This window comes from Sorex fumeus, unplaced genomic scaffold (assembly GCF_029834395.1).
Source record: "Sorex fumeus unplaced genomic scaffold, SorFum_2.1 ptg000003l, whole genome shotgun sequence".
NCBI lineage: Eukaryota > Metazoa > Chordata > Mammalia > Eulipotyphla > Soricidae > Sorex > Sorex fumeus.
In genome coordinates, this window is record NW_026606060.1 from 51762860 (window position 1) to 51780306 (window position 17447).

A 17447-nucleotide genomic window follows, 5' to 3' on the forward strand; every position below is an offset into this window, starting at 1 on the left:
TCCCGCAAACCGATCTTGATCCTGGGAGTCACCCCTTTGACATGAGCGTGAGTTAGGGTTAGGTTTCTGGATTAGGTTTCCGCTCCCCACCCCCAGCCCGCTCTTATGGGGCTGGACAGTGGTACACAGCATGGCCCCTCCCTCTGTTGAAATGATGATCTTCCTGTCTGGGGAAAGAGGAGCCACACCCCGCAGATATTCAGAGCTCCTCCGGGCTCAGTGCTGAGGGGTCACTACCAGCAGTGCTCAGAAGACCATGTGGTGCTGGGGGTGGAGCCCTGAGCTCCTGCATGTGAAGCCAGCTTCAGCCTCCAGAATGTCCTCTCTGGACCAACACTGTTTCCATCAAACCCGGGTCTGCTGCATGCAAGGCGAGAGCCCTCCCTGCTGTGCTATCGCTCTGACCCTGCCGTTTCTCTCCTTTTGCCTGTGTGGTGCTGTGGCCTCTAACTCTCAGAGGAAGAGACCAGATCTCCAGCCCCGCCGCCTCCTCCACCCCCGCTCTTGATCAGAGGTCACAGAGGGGATCTCTCCACCACCCCTCCCTGGGCTGTGTGGACAGGCGAGAGTCATAGCTCCCTCCTCTGAACCACTTCAAACTCTCTTTCCATCTCCTAGGACGTGGCACTTGTATACTGATGCGCGTGGGTTGAATGGAGTGGTGTGTCAGGGTTCAGAGCGGTCAGTGGTCAGCAGCCCGTCCTGTGAATGGACCCATGCAGTGTAGAGTGTGGCTTGGTTCACTTTAGTGTCCAGGCACAATATGGGGGCGGAAGGGGTGGTGGCTGTTCTCTTCTCACATCTTCCCTGGAACCACTGCGTCATGGTCAGTGAAATCACATTTGTACCAAGAACAGCTGTTTCTCGGAACATGGTCCCTGAGGTGCCCACACGTGCTGATGAAAGATGGTTCTTTGGAGGCCGAGAGGTAGGGCCATGGGTAAGGCTCTTCTTGCCTTGCACGTGGCTGACCTAGGTTGTAGCCCTGACACCCCCCAGGGTCCCGCAAGCCCAGCTCAGAGACAGGAGTAAGCCCTGAGCACTGCTGAGCGTGGTCCAAAGATCAAATAATAAAATAAAGTTTAAAAATCAAAATGGTTCTCTGGGACTGGAGAGATAGCACAATGGGTAAGGCATTTGCCTTGCACACAGCGGACTCAGGCTCCATCCCTGGTACTGCGTAGGGTCCCCTGAGAACCACCAGGGTTGAGCCCTGAGCACAGATGAGTTTGGGCCCCAAACCCAAAGTGATAATAACAGCTGTTCTTTGAGGCTCAACTGATAAGTCAGTGGGCCAAGCACAGGCTTTGCGTGTAGGTGGGAAAACCAGGTTCCTTCCCCTGCACGGCCCAGTCAGTCCCCCAAGGACCGCTGGGAGTGATCCCCCATGCAGTGCTGGGATGTGACCCAAAACCAGAGAGAAAAAGAAAAAAAAAAACAACATAAAAGGTGGTTCTTATAACACGGAGCCCGAGGTCCCAGATGGATTTGATGTTCCCTCTTCTTTCTGGACGAGCTGCTTTTGGTAGGACATCCTGGTTATTTTCTCACCCCACCAAGATACTCTTTCAATCTGCTCCGTGTCAAAACACATAAAAGGACATTTCCACTGCAACTTTCTATTGACATTTGGCATTTGTTGAAACATCCCGATACCTCTCGCCTGGGGAAGTCGGGGAGGAGAGGAGCAGACAGCCTTCGAAACTCACCCCGCCTTTCTGTCCTCTGTGACAGAACTGCAGTTTTGGTTTTTTTGGAATGCTCTGAAAGTTGGTTTCCCAATTAATCTCCATAAGGCACCCGAGGACAGCCTCCGCGGGGTTATAATTGAATCCAAGTGGGGGAGGGGGGGTTGCTCCGAGTTCTGCTCCTTCCGCCAAGCGCAATGTCGTTCATTTGCAAGCAGCTTCTTCAAGGGCAAATTGAAAAGCACAGCGCGGAGCCAGGCAGGCTGGCCACCAGGCTCTTTGAAGCAGAGGATGCTCGGGGACTTTTAAAAACAAGAAAACAACTTTGAAAGGAAAGCGCAAAAGGGGGACATTTCGATGAATCGCGCCCATTGCTCAGTTGTGTGTTTTAGAACTTTGCCGCTTCTCGCTCCGACAAGGAGAAATGAGAAGCTGTTGTGGACAAAAAAAGAGATTTCTCTGCAAGGGGCACTCTCTCTGCCTCCAGGAATTAGGTGTCGGGCCAGAGCTCAGGAGCACCCCTGGTATGGGCATGATCCTGACTTTGCTCCCTGGTAGTGCAAAAAAGAAAAAAAAAACTGAAAACAAAACAAAACAAAAAAACACAAAACATTTTCCTAACGGGAGAGGTGAGATGGTCGACACTAGCTGTAGGTAGGAAAAGGGGTTTCCTGTGTCGTGAGTTCGTTGGGTGAATTGTCAAGCATGTGCGTTTGTTAGGATGGAGACGTCTGTCCAGAGCTGCCACTTACATACCTGTCACTCCCTTTGGACGAGGTCCTGGGATGCTCTTTACATGGTTCCATGAGGTTCTGTGCATTCCCATGTGCCTAAGGAAACCGAGGCATGAAGAAGCATAGCTCCTCCTGAGGACCACATCCCGCTAAGAGATTCAGTGAGGGCTGGAGTTGGTCCCAGAACTCCTCTCCTGCTCTGGCGAAATGAATGTTCCATGCGCAATGATGTTGCTTTTCTCACAATCACTCATGGCTGCCTCGCCTCTTTGATTTGATGTGGGTGGGAGGGGTTTCAGGTCCGTGCCCCATGGTGCTCAGAGATCACTCCTGGCGGTGCTCAGGGATCGTAGACGGTGCCAAGGTTCAAACTACGGCTGGCTGCATGCAACGAAGCTTCTGAACCCCCCATATATACTCTGCCTCTAACCCCTTTGCCTCATATCTTAACCCATTTCACTGCACAACCATTACAGATTTATGTCCTTTTTTTTTATTTTCAAAAAAGATGCGGTGCAACCATTACGTGAAGTTTGTAAGTCTTCTGTCCTTGTTCCTTAAAAACACATCACTGGGAATGCAGTAACTCTACTTCCTCTCTACAGGTGAGGAAATTAATGCCCAGGAAGATTAGGTGGAGGTCCCAGGTCACACAGGCAGTGGTCCTGAGGGAGAATTCAAGTTGTCTGGCTCCAGAGACCCAGCCACTAACCCTCACTAGGTCATGGAGATTGAAATCCCAGGCCCTGCCTCGTGACTCCACACGGTCTTAGAGGGCACGGCCGAACGCCTTTAGGTGATGCCCTTTAGGACATGACCTGCCTTTTGGCCAGGAGCCCAGGGAGACCGTGGGCGCACAGACCTGGGACTGTCCAGGCTGAGCCCGAGTCGACATCCTCACTCATGTGAGAATGATCTGTGTCCACAAGATCGGAAACAATTGTTGGCTAGGAAGAGAGAGAGAGAGAGAGACTGGGTCCCAGGTGGTGGCAACCTTAATTGGTGCAGCCTCTATGGAAAACAGTGTGGACGCTCCCTTCTTTGGGTGGTAAGGTGGGGGTGCACACCCAGTGATGCTCAGGGCTTACACCTGGCTCTGTGCTCAAGGATCGCTCTTAGCAGGCCTTGGGGGAACCATAGTGGTTGTCAGGGATCAAACCTAAGTTGTTCGCTTGCAAGGCAAGTTCTTTAGCTGCTGTCCTATCGCTCTGGCTCCGGCATGGAGACTCCTTAAGAAAACTGACAGTGGAAATCCCCAGGATAGCATTGCTGGGCAGTTACCCAAAGGGTATGAAAACACAGATCCTAAAGAATATTTGCAGCCCTGCTTTTATGGCAACTTTGTCCACAGCATCCAAGCACGGAATCCACCTAGCGCCCGTCAGTAGAGGGGCGCTAGGTTAGATGAGACTCAGTGATGAGACCCCACCAGGTCCTCTTCTGCCATCCAGGAGGTAAAGGTAAAGGTAAAGGCCCTCCCGTTGATCGTCGATTTGCTCGAGCGGGCCCAGTAACGTCTCCATTGGAGACTTTGTTGTTACTGTGTCTGGCATATCGAATACTCTCGGTAGCTTGCCGGGCTCTCCGAGAGGGGCGGAGGAATCGAACTCGGGTCGGCCATGTTGGCTGCGTGCAAGGCAAACGCCCTACCGCTGTGCTATCGCCATCCAGGAGGAGGAAGCAAAAATGGCTTGGGCTGGAGGTGGTTATGGAAAGTGAAAAGTTTCGTGCGATTTCACTCGTATATTGAATACATGGATTATAAATCACTAGATCAGCAAAAAGAATTAGAGAAAGGCTTTCCCTGAGCCTAGCAGGGGATGGGGGTGGGGTGGGAGGGAGTGGGGGGCTTTGTGTTGGTGAGATGATGCTGAATATAGACATATCGCCTGAAAACCCCTGAATACAGACATATCCCTGAAATCCCATAATCCATGAACCATGAGAAATCCACAAAAAACAACCCCCGTTGCCGTGTTTTGTGTCTCTGGGCACATCTCTGCCAACCAGCCCTTCTGCTCAGATGGGCTCAGGCCCCTCTGGTCCTGCCAGTAAGTCCCAGAGCCTCCCCCGCTCCTCCCCAGCCCCCACACCTTGTCTCCTGGGCTGCACCATCCCCCCCCACTAACCCCCTGCACCCCACATCTATGTCAGAGCCTCCCAGCCTGGTCCTCTCAAAGCCTGGCCTGGCCTCTGTTACCTGCCTTCTTGGACCGGGACCAGGAAGCCGGTGTTTTGGGGACATGTATAGTCTGTGTAGATGGCACCCCCAGTTCCTTGTCTCCCACCCAGGGGCCGGGCCAGGAGCCCGCGGGGAGAATGCATTTCTGGAGTTTCTCCCTAGAGCTGCAGAGAACAAACCTGGCCTTGTCCTCAAGCTTGGTTGCTGGGCCGGGCACTCAGCCTCTGCAAACAGTGTCCAGGCTGTGGTCACTGCACCCCAGGCCCTACCTCGCGACTCCAGACGGTCTTCGAGGACACGGCCAAACGCCTTTAGGTGATGCCCTTTAGGACATGACCCGCCTTTCGGCCAGGAGCCCAGGGAGACCATGGGCGCACAGACCCGGGACTGTCCAAGCTGAACCCGAGTCGACAGCGCTGGACGCGGCCGTTTGCCTGACTGTGCACTCTGGATGTGACCATGGGCTCGCACTGCCCACAGTCGCCGCCTGTATTGGGTTCAGAGCCCCATGTTTTGGGGTGTTGACCCGCACTGTTCCTCTCCAAGGCTTTCTAACAGTGGGAGTCAGTGGCAGGTGGCAGTCGCACCCTCCCTGGGGACATGCCCTGGGGACGGCTTCTCACTCTGCCCTCGGGACTGGTTACCCCAAGAGGGATTTTCCACCGTTTTCATCCTCAGGGCCTTCTAGAAGCTGAAGGGGGTGGCAGGGACAGGGGAGGGTGTGGTCGCAGTTTGGCTAATGGGGCTCCTCCGTGTCAGGGTCTGTGCCCCCTGAGGCTGCCCACAAGTCCTGGCCCCAAAGCAGCCTCACTGGCTGCATCTCTTGGCCCCCCTAGCCCTGAGCAGACCCATCCTGTGCCCTGTGCCGGGGAGAGGGGGAGTGTTCAAGGAGGGAGCCTGGAAGCTGTGTTGTTGGGGGGGGGGCACCGAGCAGAAAGGGCTGCTGCTTGAGAGTCGCCCCCCCACCCCCACCTGCCGGGTGCACCAAGGTGCTCGTGGGCTGTGCCAGAGACCCTGCCTGCCCCCTCCAAGGATCCGGCTGTGCAGCTCCATCACTTCAAATGCCATGCTGCACGCCTTGGAGTTCCTTCCAGGACTTTGGACAAAGCAGAGCAAAGGACAAAGGGAGAGATGGCATTGGGGGTGGTAGCGGGGTGTCCCAACCCGGGGAGCATGCAGGATCATGGTGAGGATGAGGATGGTGAGGATGGAGATAGTGATGATGACAAGAATGATGATGATGGCGATGATGCTGACGAGGATGGAACATGATAACAATGGTGAGGATGATGGTGGTGGGTGGTGGTAGGGTGGTGGCAGTGACCTCTGCTGGACGTGGCTGCTCGTTCACTTTGACCTGACACAGCCGACCCCAGAGGCTTGGCTGACGTGACTGTCACCTTTTGAGAAAAGGAATCTCCTGCTTCTTCCTGCCCCAGCACCAAAGTGATGATGAAGGCACTGGCGTCAGGAGATGGGGTGAACCTCTGGCTGGCAACTGTGAAACTGCAGGCAGGGACTTGTCTACTGGCTGGGAACTTGGACCTGGCAGCAGTTTTGCTCACTGACAGCTGGGGGTGTGGGAATGGGGTATTTCCCCATCTTTGCTTCTTCTCGGTGCAGGGGTGAGGTCAGAGGGGGCCAAGGGCTTCAGAATAGAAAAGGTGCCCTGCAGATCTCAGTCCTGAGGGCGATGGTGGTGGGTGATGGTGGTGATAAACAGGAGGAAGAGGGAGGTTATGATAGTGTCAGTGATGGTAAGGAGGAGGAGGATGGTGAGGATGGAGACAAGGAATGATAATAGTGACAGTGATGATGGTGGTGGTGGGAGGCTGGGGACAATGACGGTGATGGTGAGGATGATGATGGTGTTGATATCATAGTGCCATCAAGGATGGTGGTGGTAAGGATGATGGCGGTGGTGAGGCTGGAGACAATGAAAGTGATGGCGGTGAGGATGGTGTTGATGGTGATGATAATAGTGACAGTGATGATGTTGGTAATAATGACGGGGTGGACAGATGATGATGATGATGATGATGAGAATGATGGTGATGATGGTAGTGATGATGATGGTTATATTGGTGATGATGGTGGATGATGCTGGAGAGTGTGATGATGATAATAGTGACAATGATGGTGATGATGATGAAGAGAATGATGGTGGTGGGGATCATGGTGAGGATGAGGATGAGGATGGTGAGGATGACAATGGTGAGGATGGAGACAGTGACAATGATGAAAATGACAGTGATGGTGATGAGGCTGGAACATGATAACAATGGTGAGGTTGGCGGTAGGGTGGTGGCAGCGGCTGCTCGTTCACTTTGACCTGGCACAGCCTCCCAAGCCTCACTAGGCCAGATGCCTCGTGTGTCCAGGAGTAAAGGGCTGCCTGGGTTCCAAATCTGGGTCACCACCACCCCAGCCATTGGCCGCGGGTTCTTTGGAGAAACATCCCAGGGCCTCGCCTGTAATGGGGGTGAGAGCCGGATCTCTCTCACCCAGTGCTCAGTTTCTCGGGCCAGGAGCTGACCCATAAGGCCTCATGTTCCTGCCCAGGCCAGGCAGACTTGGGCCATGAGCCCTAGAGGCAGCGCCACGGGAGACGTCCCGGCCCGGACATGTCCCCTCTGGGAGCTGCAGAAATGCAAAGGCGACCCCCGGCTTAACCATGACTCTGCCTGGCTCCTCCCGCTGGGGTCCCACTGCCAAGGGAAACGTTTCCTACAGTCTCTGCCCATCCCCCACCCCGGTCCCCCAGGCAGGTCCTGTTACTGTCCCAGCTTTATAGACATGGAACCCAGCATGCAGAAGTCGGAGGGTTGGGGGAGGGGGTTGGGGGTGGGGGGTACCAGGCGAGGCAACGCTGTAGCTCCAGCTCCCAGGAGGGGCTCCACAGGCACCAGCCCCACCCCCCTGCCCCGAGCCCCCCACAGGAAGCCTGGCATCGCGCTGCCCCCACCCAGGGAGATTTCTCAGGGTGAATGAATGGGCCCAGGATAGCTGGAATGAATGAGCTGGTGTGTGCCGGCCCGTCCCCCCTGAGCACCGCCCCGCGAGGGTCCCTCTCACACATGCTGTTGGATCCGGTCTGAAAGCGCGGCCTTGTGCTCGGAGGGAATGAACCGTCAATGGTTGCCCTTGAGAGCTGTTGCTGGGCCGGCTGCAGGGCTGAGCCAAAGCCAGTCCCCGCCCCGGGCCCGCCTGGATCTGGGGGTGCCCAGAGCTCTGTGGCGCTATTCAGCAAGGACGTTGATTCACGACCTCCCAAGAGCCCACACCGGCCTCACAGATACCGGCTTTTCAGCTGGTCATCTGCAGGGACACCCCTGAGGGCTCTGAGGTGGTAGGCTACCCGGTCCCTCGTGCACCTTCTCAGGAACAGTGTCGCCCTTTGCTTGACGTGTGAGATGCAGCAGAGAAAAGTGTCTGGAAGATGACCTGGATCCCAGATCTGGGTGGCTGCTGCACTTGGTCGTTCCTCACATAGTCGGTGCCTCTGTTTTCTCATCTGTAAAATGGGTGTGATTACCAGTGTCCGCAGTACCTCTTGCCCAAGAGCTTGTGAGGATATAGGGAGGGGTTTTTGGGGAGGTGGGAAGGGGCTGCACCTAGAAGGTGCATTTCTGTGCCCCGTCTCCAGAGGAGACCAGCGGCTGCAGATGGTGGGGAGGGGGCCTTGCTGGAGCCCAGACACCCCAGAAACCCTCTGTCCTCCTCTGCAGAGTCCCTCTTTCTTTCTTACCCAGCACCTGGCTCTGCTGAGTGACAGTGGCTGAGCTCTGGGGACCACTGCTCTGGGGAGCAGCCACACACACACACACACACACACACACACACACACACACACACACAGCTTATTTGCCTTTTTTTTTTTTTTTGCTTTTTGGGTCACACCCGGCGATGCACAGGGGTTACTCCTGGCTCTGCACTCAGGAATTACTCCTGGCTGTGCTCAGGGAACCCTATGGGATGCTGGGAATCGAACCCCGGTCAGCCGCGTGCAAGGCAAATGCCCTACCCGCTGTGCTATCTCTCCAGCCCCAGCCTTCTTTTTTATTTTTTAAAAGAAATTAATTTAAATAACCGTGATTTACAAAATCATTGATTGCTGAGTTTCAGGCTTAAAATGTTCACGCACCATCACAGCTACGCAATATCTCACGCTCTGCGCCACTGAGGTACCAAGAGTGGCACAGCAATCTTCATACGCTTTCTCTAAGGAAACCTTTCTGCCTCGCTTTTAGCGGATTATTCATAACAAGTCATATAGAATACATTAGCTAAGATCGGTCTTTCAGGCAGGCTTGGATGGTGCTGGGGAAATTCGGAATAATGGTGGTGGGATTGGTGTTAGAATATTGAATGTAACCAATTGCTGTGAACAACCTTATAAGAAGTTTAAAAAGAGGAAAAGAAGAAAAAAAGAAAATGTCCACGCACCAATCCCACTCACCGGCGTCCGCTTTCCTCCCCCGGGATTTCCATGTCAACCCCCTCCCTCCCACTCCACCCACCCCAGTCTCTGCCTTCTGGGATCTGTCTCTGAGCTGCCGTCCTACGCTCCTTGTCAGTGGACCCGGGGACAGTTTTGCCTCCGTGACCGTGTCTGGAGACACCTGCCGAGCACAGGGGCAGGGCCCAGAATATCTCTCAGGTCCCGTTTCTCGAACCAGGCCTGGGCCTGCATGCCCCCGCATCCCCTCCGCGCCCCCCAGCGGGGATGCCAGTGCGTGTCAGGACTCGTGACATCACACTCAGACAGAAGTCATGACCTGAGTTTCCGGGGACTTGGCCATCATCGGTGCCTCGCTTCGGAGCAGTCTGTTTGCGTTGGTTCTGCTGTCTCGGGCCCTTGCAGATGCTGGTCTGTGATGGAATGCCAGCATCTGGGCTGCAGCCAGCCCCCGGCCAGGAGGGTCTCCCCAGCTGCAGCCCACCTCCCCAACACACACACACACACACACACACACACACACACACCCATCTCTGGAAGAACTGGCAATTGCTGAGTTTAGGGTGGCTGTGGCCTGGGATGGCGAGCTGGAGGTGCAGATAGGACTGGACAGGGTCACATGCTTGACCATGGAGCCCGGGAGCCTGCTGAGCCCGCTGACCCCACGTCCCCTCCCTGCCTGGGACATGTGACTCCATGAAGATAGAAAAGCGTCGGGGAGGGACAGTGGGTGGAAATCTCACTGCAAGAGCCAGGACGGTTTGCCCAAACAGGAAGTGGGTGCTGTGGGCCAGTGGGTGCTGCTTCGGGGGTCTGTGCTGGCCAGATGGAGTGTATGTCAGTCTCCTCTGCCTAAGGGTCCCCAAGGAATGGGCCCTTGTGCTGGTGGCGAAGGAACTGGAACGGGGACATCTTCAGCTCAGTCCCTGCTGCCCGCCCCCTGTTCAGGCTTCCTTGGGAAACATTTGCCAGGTCGAGGACCCCATCCCGGGAGTCCCCCGCTCCTCCTCTCCCAGCTGCCGGAAGTCGTGGATTAGGACTGGGTGTCTGAACCCCAGATCTTGCCTCCCCTTCTCTCTCCCTCTGGGCTCAGGGCTGTCCACAGCCGGCAGTGCTCAGGGCTCTGTGCTCACTCCGGGCAGACTCGAGGACCAAGTAGGGTGCCAGGGGCTGAACCCGGCCCGGTTGCATGTAAGGCCAGCATCCTCCCTGCTGTCCTGTGGCTCCGGCCCTCCTGCATTTCCCTAAGGACCCGGGACCTGCCCTGGATCTGGGCTTCCGCTAATGTTTGTCCACACATTCATGGAAAGAAGAATGTGCTTTGCAGGTTTTCTCTGTGCCTCGGTTTCCTCTTCTGTGAAAGCAGGACTGCTGAGAACACACAGGCATCCTTCCCCTAGGCAACAGGGCTCTGATGCCCGGTCTTTTGTTTGGTTAGGTTTTGGGATCGGGCCAGCGGGCTTTGCCGGGTCATTCTGTGAGAATGACTCTGCATAATCAGCCGGCGGCATGGGGCTTGTTTCTGTGGGTTTTCTGTTCATCGTGGCCCTGGTGTAAGGAGTTATGGAATTAAAGGTTTTCAGAACCACCTGGGTAGGGCTAGGGAAGTGACTTCATGGCAGAGCTCTTGCCCAACATGCATAAGGCCCTGGGTTCGATCCTTGGCACCGCAGCACACAAAAACAGGATGCTATTTGTATAAGGGAGGAAAAATAAAGTTATTTCTCCTGAAACAGATAATGCATACTTCTTAAGATTATTTTTAAACTATTATTTTCTAAAAACTGCCTTATACTGTCGTCCTTGACCCCCGAGCCGTCGGGCTTCTGCTAGGATAGTTTAATAGAGCAGAAAACATGTTGGGCATCACTCAGCGTTTTCATGAGGTCTGAGCTCATTCGTGGCTCCGTCTCACCTCTGGACCCTATGCACTTGCTGCAGCAGAAGCAGAGGTGGCAGTGGCGTCTCTGACACATCTTTTTTTTTTTTTTTTTTTTTTTTTTTTGCTTTTTGGGTCACACCCGGCGATGCACAGGTGTTATTCAGCACTCAGGAATTACTCCTGGTGGTGCTCAGGGGACCATATGGGATATTGGGAATCGAACCCAGGTCAGCTGTGTGCAAGGCAAACGTCCTACCCACTGTGCTATTGCTCCAGCCCTTCTCTGACGCATCTTATTCCCCTTTATACCTTGGCTGCTGGAAAGCACGAGCTCAGTGATCCCAACCAGCTGGGCATGGCTAGATTCACAGCTGGCGTCCAATCTCATCATCAGCTGTAGTATTTAGGCTGAAAAGATGGGAGCGGGTGACCCACCCAGGTGCACACCAGGTTCGTCCCAAACTGGAGTGAGTGGGGTGTCTCGGGGAGTTGGGGAGTGAAGGGGGCTGAGCTTGAACCAGAAGACCAGTTCATGACCCTAAACATTGCAGATATTCCTAAATGGAAGGGAGGGAGGCAGTCCCAGTGCTTCTGTGGTGAAGACAGAAACCTCCACGCAGAACCCCAGGAGGGCGCTGTAGTCTCATTTCAGTCTTGTTCGGCCACAGTTTATTGAGCATCTACTTTGTGCTAGTCCTATATTCTAGATGCTGGGACGTCGCAGTGCACAAACATGACAAGTGAGTGTGGGAGGGGGCAGGAGAGGACACAATCAAATGGTCCCCCAAATGATTGATGAGAGAGACTTTGAAGGAGTCAGGGAGTCCTGACCCACTCAGAAAATGCCCCCACCCCCACCGGCCCCAAACCCTAAAGTAGCTGATGAGACCTGATAGGTCCCTCACAGTCAGGCAGGCAGAGGGGAGGGAGGAAACAGTCCTAGCAGACAGCTGAGTTTCCCGGGATGTGTTGGGGTAAAATCCAGCGTCGAGGGCTGGGGAGAGATTATAAGGGATAAGGCACTTGCTTTGCACACAGCCAACCCCGGTTTGATTCCTACTGAGCCAGGAGTAAACCCTGAGCACTGCCAGGTATGGTCCAACCTCCCCCCCGCCTCCCAGCCCCCCAAATCCCATACTGAAAGAGCTGATGGTCTGTGATCGTAGGGACCAACAACAGCCCTAATAAAACACCAAATAGCTGTGATTTCTCCCCACTTCCCACCCAGAGCCTTCGCTTCCCTTTCACGGGCTGCAGCTCTGATTGGGTGAGAAGTTCCTCTAGATGTAATCCAGTATTGTAATCCATTCCTGTTCACAAGGCTGCGGCAAGAACTTATTTGCAAGTCTCCTCAGACTTGGCTTTAAAAACTTCCCCAGGTATTGCTGGGTCAAATGGGAGCTCAGTTTCTAATTTTTTGAGAATCGTCCATTCTGTTTTCCCAAAGCACAAAAATTTGTAAGTCTACAACTGTGCTTCATGGTGTTTCACTAATAAAAAATTTAAAAAAAAAAAAAAAGAAAAACTTCCCTAGGGCTGGGAAAAGGTGGAAGCTCCTTCTGGCTTTCGGGCTGGAAGGAAAGAGGAAGTCAGATGTCCCCATTCAGCCTGGAGTCTCAGAAGCATCTGGAATGACCAATCTGCCTGTAACTCCCAACTCCTCTTTACAAAAGAGAAGATATTCAGAACAGTTTGCCTAGTCTCTCCACCTCCCCCACTCTCTGTTTTAGTTTGAGGGCCCCAACCAATGATGCTCAGGGCTGAACTCCTGGCTCTGTGCTCAAGCATCACTCCTGGCGGGCTTAGGAGACCATTTTGGGTTGCCAGCTGGCCCCTGGCTGTCGACAGGTCGAAGAACGCCATCTCTAAAGCATATTATTCCTACGGGGACGTGAGGACATGGGGGACACAGCCTGTTGTGGCCCTCTGGCCTCTGTCCTACTGGACCCTGAGGACCTGGAGGCTCACTGGCAGGCTGGTGCTCGAGGCCTACCTGGCTTCAGGTCCGGCTGCGTGCAGCAGAAGCCCCTGGCAGGTGCACCCAGAGCAGTCACATCTCATCTCAGGCAGGTGTCCAGCACCTCTGGGACCCCAGGGAGCTGCAGGGGCGGAAACCTGGGAGACAGTGCTCGGTTGAGCACAGGCTCCTTGGATCCAGCCCTGCTGCTTGTCCCCCTGGTCTTAAGCAAGTTTTTCTTTCTTTTTCTTTCTTTCTTTTTTTTTGCTTTGTTTTGTTTGTTGGTGTTGTTGTTGTTGTTGTTGTTGTTTGGTTTTGGGGTCACACCCGGCATTGCACAGGGGTTATTCCTGGCTTTGCACTCAGGAGTTACTCCTGGCAGTGCTCAGGGGACCATATGGGATGCTGGGAATCGAACCCGGGTTAGCCGCATGCAAGGCAAACGCCCTGCCCGCTGTGCTATGGCTCCGGCCCCTCTTTTTCTTTTTTAAAGTAAGTTTCTGTTTTATTTATTTGGGGGGCACACCTGACAGTGCTTAAAACTTACTCTTGGCTCCGTGCTCAGGAATCACTCCTGGCAGGCCCCGGGGCCGGGGGGACCATACGCAGTAGTGGAATTGAACCCGGTTGCACGCAAGGCAAGTGCCCTTCCTGCAATACAACGCTCCAGCCCAATAGCAAATTTCTTATTCAAAGGACATCGAGCGCACGGGGACTCGGAATAGCTGGTGTGTGGGAAACATTCAGGCAGTGGAAGCCGCCTTTTTTCCCCCCTAGGTATGACTTCTCTGTCACTACCTCCTAACTAGTTTTTTGTTTGTTTTTTTTCTTTTTTGGGTCACACCTGGCGATGCACAGGGGTTCCTCCTGGCTTTGGACTTAGGAGTTACTCCTGGCGATGCTCGGGGGGCCATTTGGGATGCTGGGAATCAAACCCAGGTCGGCCGCTTGCAAGGCAAACACCCTACCCACTGTGCTGTCACTCCAGTCCCTAACTAGTTTTTGTTTGTTTCCACATAAGTCCAGACAGGTATTTCTGGGCCAGAGGAAAAGAAAAGAGATCAGAGCCAACAGGATCACTAGGCTCTCCATCCCTCCAACCCTACAATTGACACACTGGTGACAGTTCAGTCAAGATGCTGGCAGGGATGGGGCCCATGGTGGGATTTTCAGATGGAGAAACTGAGGCTCGAGCCAAGCAAGTGGTGGTTATTTGTGTGTTGTTGTTTTCTTTCAGTTTTGTTTTTGAGCCCACCCAGTGATGCCTCGGGGGTTTCTCCTGGCTCTGCACTCAGAGATCACTCCTGGCGTGCTCAGGGGACTATGTGGGGTGCGTGGCATTGAACCAAGGTCTGCAGCATGCAAGTCAAGCGCCCTACCCACTGTGCTTTCTCCAGCCCCCACAAGTGGTTGTTAGAGGCGGATTCGAACCCTCACTCCCTGGAGGCTTCCAAATTAAGCTTTTCCTCTGGGTTTGCCTGGCATTCCTCATCTCCACCTGGGGACCCCAGCTGCTCCTCCTGTGGGGGGGTTTCTGTGTCCGAGGGAAGTCGTAAACACCAACTGAGGATGTTTTAATTTAAGGGAGGCGCTTCTCTTCCTTTTAAGATGAACCGTTGTAAAGTTTTAAAGACTTTTTTTTTTTCAAACACAACCTAAATTTGGGCCCGACAGTAATTACGGTTGCCTTTTTTTTTTTTTTTAAACATATCCTGATTAAAAATAGACATCTCGGCAAGGAAGCAGGACACGGCCCAGAGGCCAGAGCCATTCCGGGTCCCCCAGAATCGGCCTTCCTCTGACCTAATTGATACTCTGGGAGAGATGAAAGGGAGTAGAAAGGGGAGGAAGCTGGGGTTGGAGGGAGTGTCTTGGCCGCAGACCTGGGTTCTGTAATTAGGAAGCTGCACATCTGCAGTAGATGGGTCATTCCCTCGGCACGGCAGCTGCAGCGCCCCCTGGAGGTAGGCTGAAAGAAGTCTCCTCCCAAATTCACGCGCTGGAATCCAACTCCCATCCCTTCCAGCAGCATCTGGAGTCTGCAGAGGGCTGTCTCTGCTGAAATGAGCTCAGCAGGGTGGGTACCCCATTCAGCCTGACCCATGGGAGAGACCCCAGGGGCATGTGAGCCCAGAGGAGTGGATTAGGGAAGACGCAGCGAGAAGGTGGTGGTTTGCGAGCCAGGGAGGGAGGCTTGTACTGTCTCTCCAGCCCCCACCGCCCCCTCTCAGTCGCTGCATCTCCATCTCCACTGCCCAGCAGCCGGTCATGGCACCATGGGGGGGGGGAGGTGCTTGGTATTGCCAAACCCACCAATTAACATTAGAAATAGGAAGCAGGTAGGGCTGGAAAGAGAACTCAGCAGGTCGGGCTCTTGCCTTGCGCTCTGCAGACCCAGATTCCATCCCCGGCATCCCATAGGGTCCCCTAAGCCCTCCAGGAGTGATTCTCTGAGTGCAGAGCCAGGTGTAACCCCTGAGCACTGCTGGCATGCCCCAAAACAAAACATAAAGAAAGAGAAATAAGTAATTAGTGAAAGGCCAGGCCTGGAAGTCTGGGGGGTGTGGCCCCGCCATAGAGCAGACATGTCCTGGATATGAGGTCCCTGGGCTGAACACACACACAAACACATACACACACACGGGAAGGGCAATTCCAGGGTCCTGGGCTGAACACAGACACACACACACACAGGGGAGGTACAATTCCAAGGTCCTGGGCTACACACACACACACACACACACACACACACACACACACACATGCACACTGGGGAAGGACAATTCCAAGGTCCTGGGCTGAACACACACACACACACACACACACACACACACGCACACTGGGGAAGGACAATTCCAAGGTCCTGGGTTGAACACACACACACACACACACACACACACACACACACTGGGGGAAGGGCAATCCCAAGGTCCTGGGCTAAACACACACACGCACTGGGGAAGGGCAATCCAAGGTCCTGGGCTGAACACACACACACACACACACACACACAGTCATACACACTGGGGAAGGACAATTCCATGGTCCTGGGTCGAACACACACACATGCAGCACACACTGGGGAAGGGCAATCCAAGGTCCTGGGGCTGAACACACACACACACACACACACACACACAGAGTCATACACACTGGGGAAGGACAATTCCATGGTCCTGGGTCGAACACACACACATGCAACACACACTGGGGAAGGGCAATCCAAGGTCCTGGGAGGCCGCTGCGCCCTAAGGGCCGCTGCTGGGTGGGGAGCACCACCACCCCCGCCGCCCTTCCTCCCAGCCTGACTCTCCCGCCCTTCTCTTCTCGTTCCACCCCTCTCCTCCCCTCCCCTCCCGCCCCCTCCCCGCTGCAGCTGGAGCTCTCCAACACGGCGGTCCTGCACCAGATGCGGCGCGACCAGGTGACGGACGCGTGCCGGGCCAACAGCGCGGCGAGCCGCAAGCGGCGGGTGCTGACGCCCAGCGACCTGAAGCACCTGGTGGTGGACGAGGACCACGAGCTCATCTACTGCTACGTGCCCAAGGTGGCGTGCACCAACTGGAAGCGGCTGATGATGGTGCTGACGGGCCGCGGCAAGTACAGCGACCCCATGGAGATCCCGGCCAACGAGGCGCACGTGTCGGCCAACCTGAAGACGCTCAACCAGTACAGCATCCCCGAGATCAACCACCGCTTGAAGAGCTACCTGAAGTTCCTGTTCGTGCGCGAGCCCTTCGAGCGCCTGGTGTCCGCCTACCGCAACAAGTTCACGCAGAAGTACAACACGTCCTTCCACAAGCGCTACGGCACCAAGATCATCCGGCGCCAGCGCAAGAACGCCACGCAGGAGGCCCTGCGCAAGGGCGACGACGTGCGCTTCGAGGAGTTCGTGGCCTATCTCATCGACCCGCACACGCAGCGCGAGGAGCCCTTCAACGAGCACTGGCAGACCGTGCACTCCCTCTGCCACCCGTGCCACATCCGCTACGACCTGGTGGGCAAGTACGAGACGCTGGAGGAAGACTCCAACTACGTCCTGCAGCTGGCCGGCGTGGGCAGCTACCTGAAGTTCCCCACCTACGCCAAGTCCACCAGAACTACTGACGAAATGACCACGGAGTTCTTCCAGAACATCAGCGCCGAGCACCAAACGCAGCTCTACGAAGTCTACAAACTCGATTTTTTAATGTTCAATTACTCAGTGCCAAGCTACCTGAAATTGGAATGACGGCGGTGGGGCTGGGGTGGGGTGGGGCGGGGTGGGGGGGAGAGAGAGGGGGAGACCCGGGTGGGGCCAGCAGGAGAGCCACGTCCTCCGTGCTTTGTTGTTGTTTTCGTTTTTCTTTTCTTTTTCTTTTTTTTTTTAATTTAAGATTTTTATTTGTCAAAAGAATTCTATAGATATTGGGTTATTTTGTAAATTAATTGTTTCGCGTGGGGATGAGATGCTGCGAGCAGCATAGGTGAGAATTATTTAAATTCCGTGGGCGGGAAGGACAGCTCCAGGGGGCAGGGCGTGGGGGATGAGTGTTCTTGTTTGCC

At 54.6% G+C, this 17447-nt stretch overlaps 1 protein-coding gene across 2 annotated transcripts in view; it reads left to right on the plus strand.

Moving 5' to 3' along the window:
* Positions 1 to 17133, plus strand: part of CHST11 (carbohydrate sulfotransferase 11) — a 190134-nt gene extending 173001 nt beyond the window's left edge. For both annotated transcript variants that reach the window (XM_056116940.1, XM_056116948.1), the window contains exon 3: positions 16279 to 17133. In XM_056116940.1, coding sequence (XP_055972915.1) covers positions 16279 to 17133 — 855 coding nt within the window. The remainder of the gene's footprint in view (positions 1 to 16278) is intronic.
* Positions 17134 to 17447: the final 314 nt, after the last annotated feature.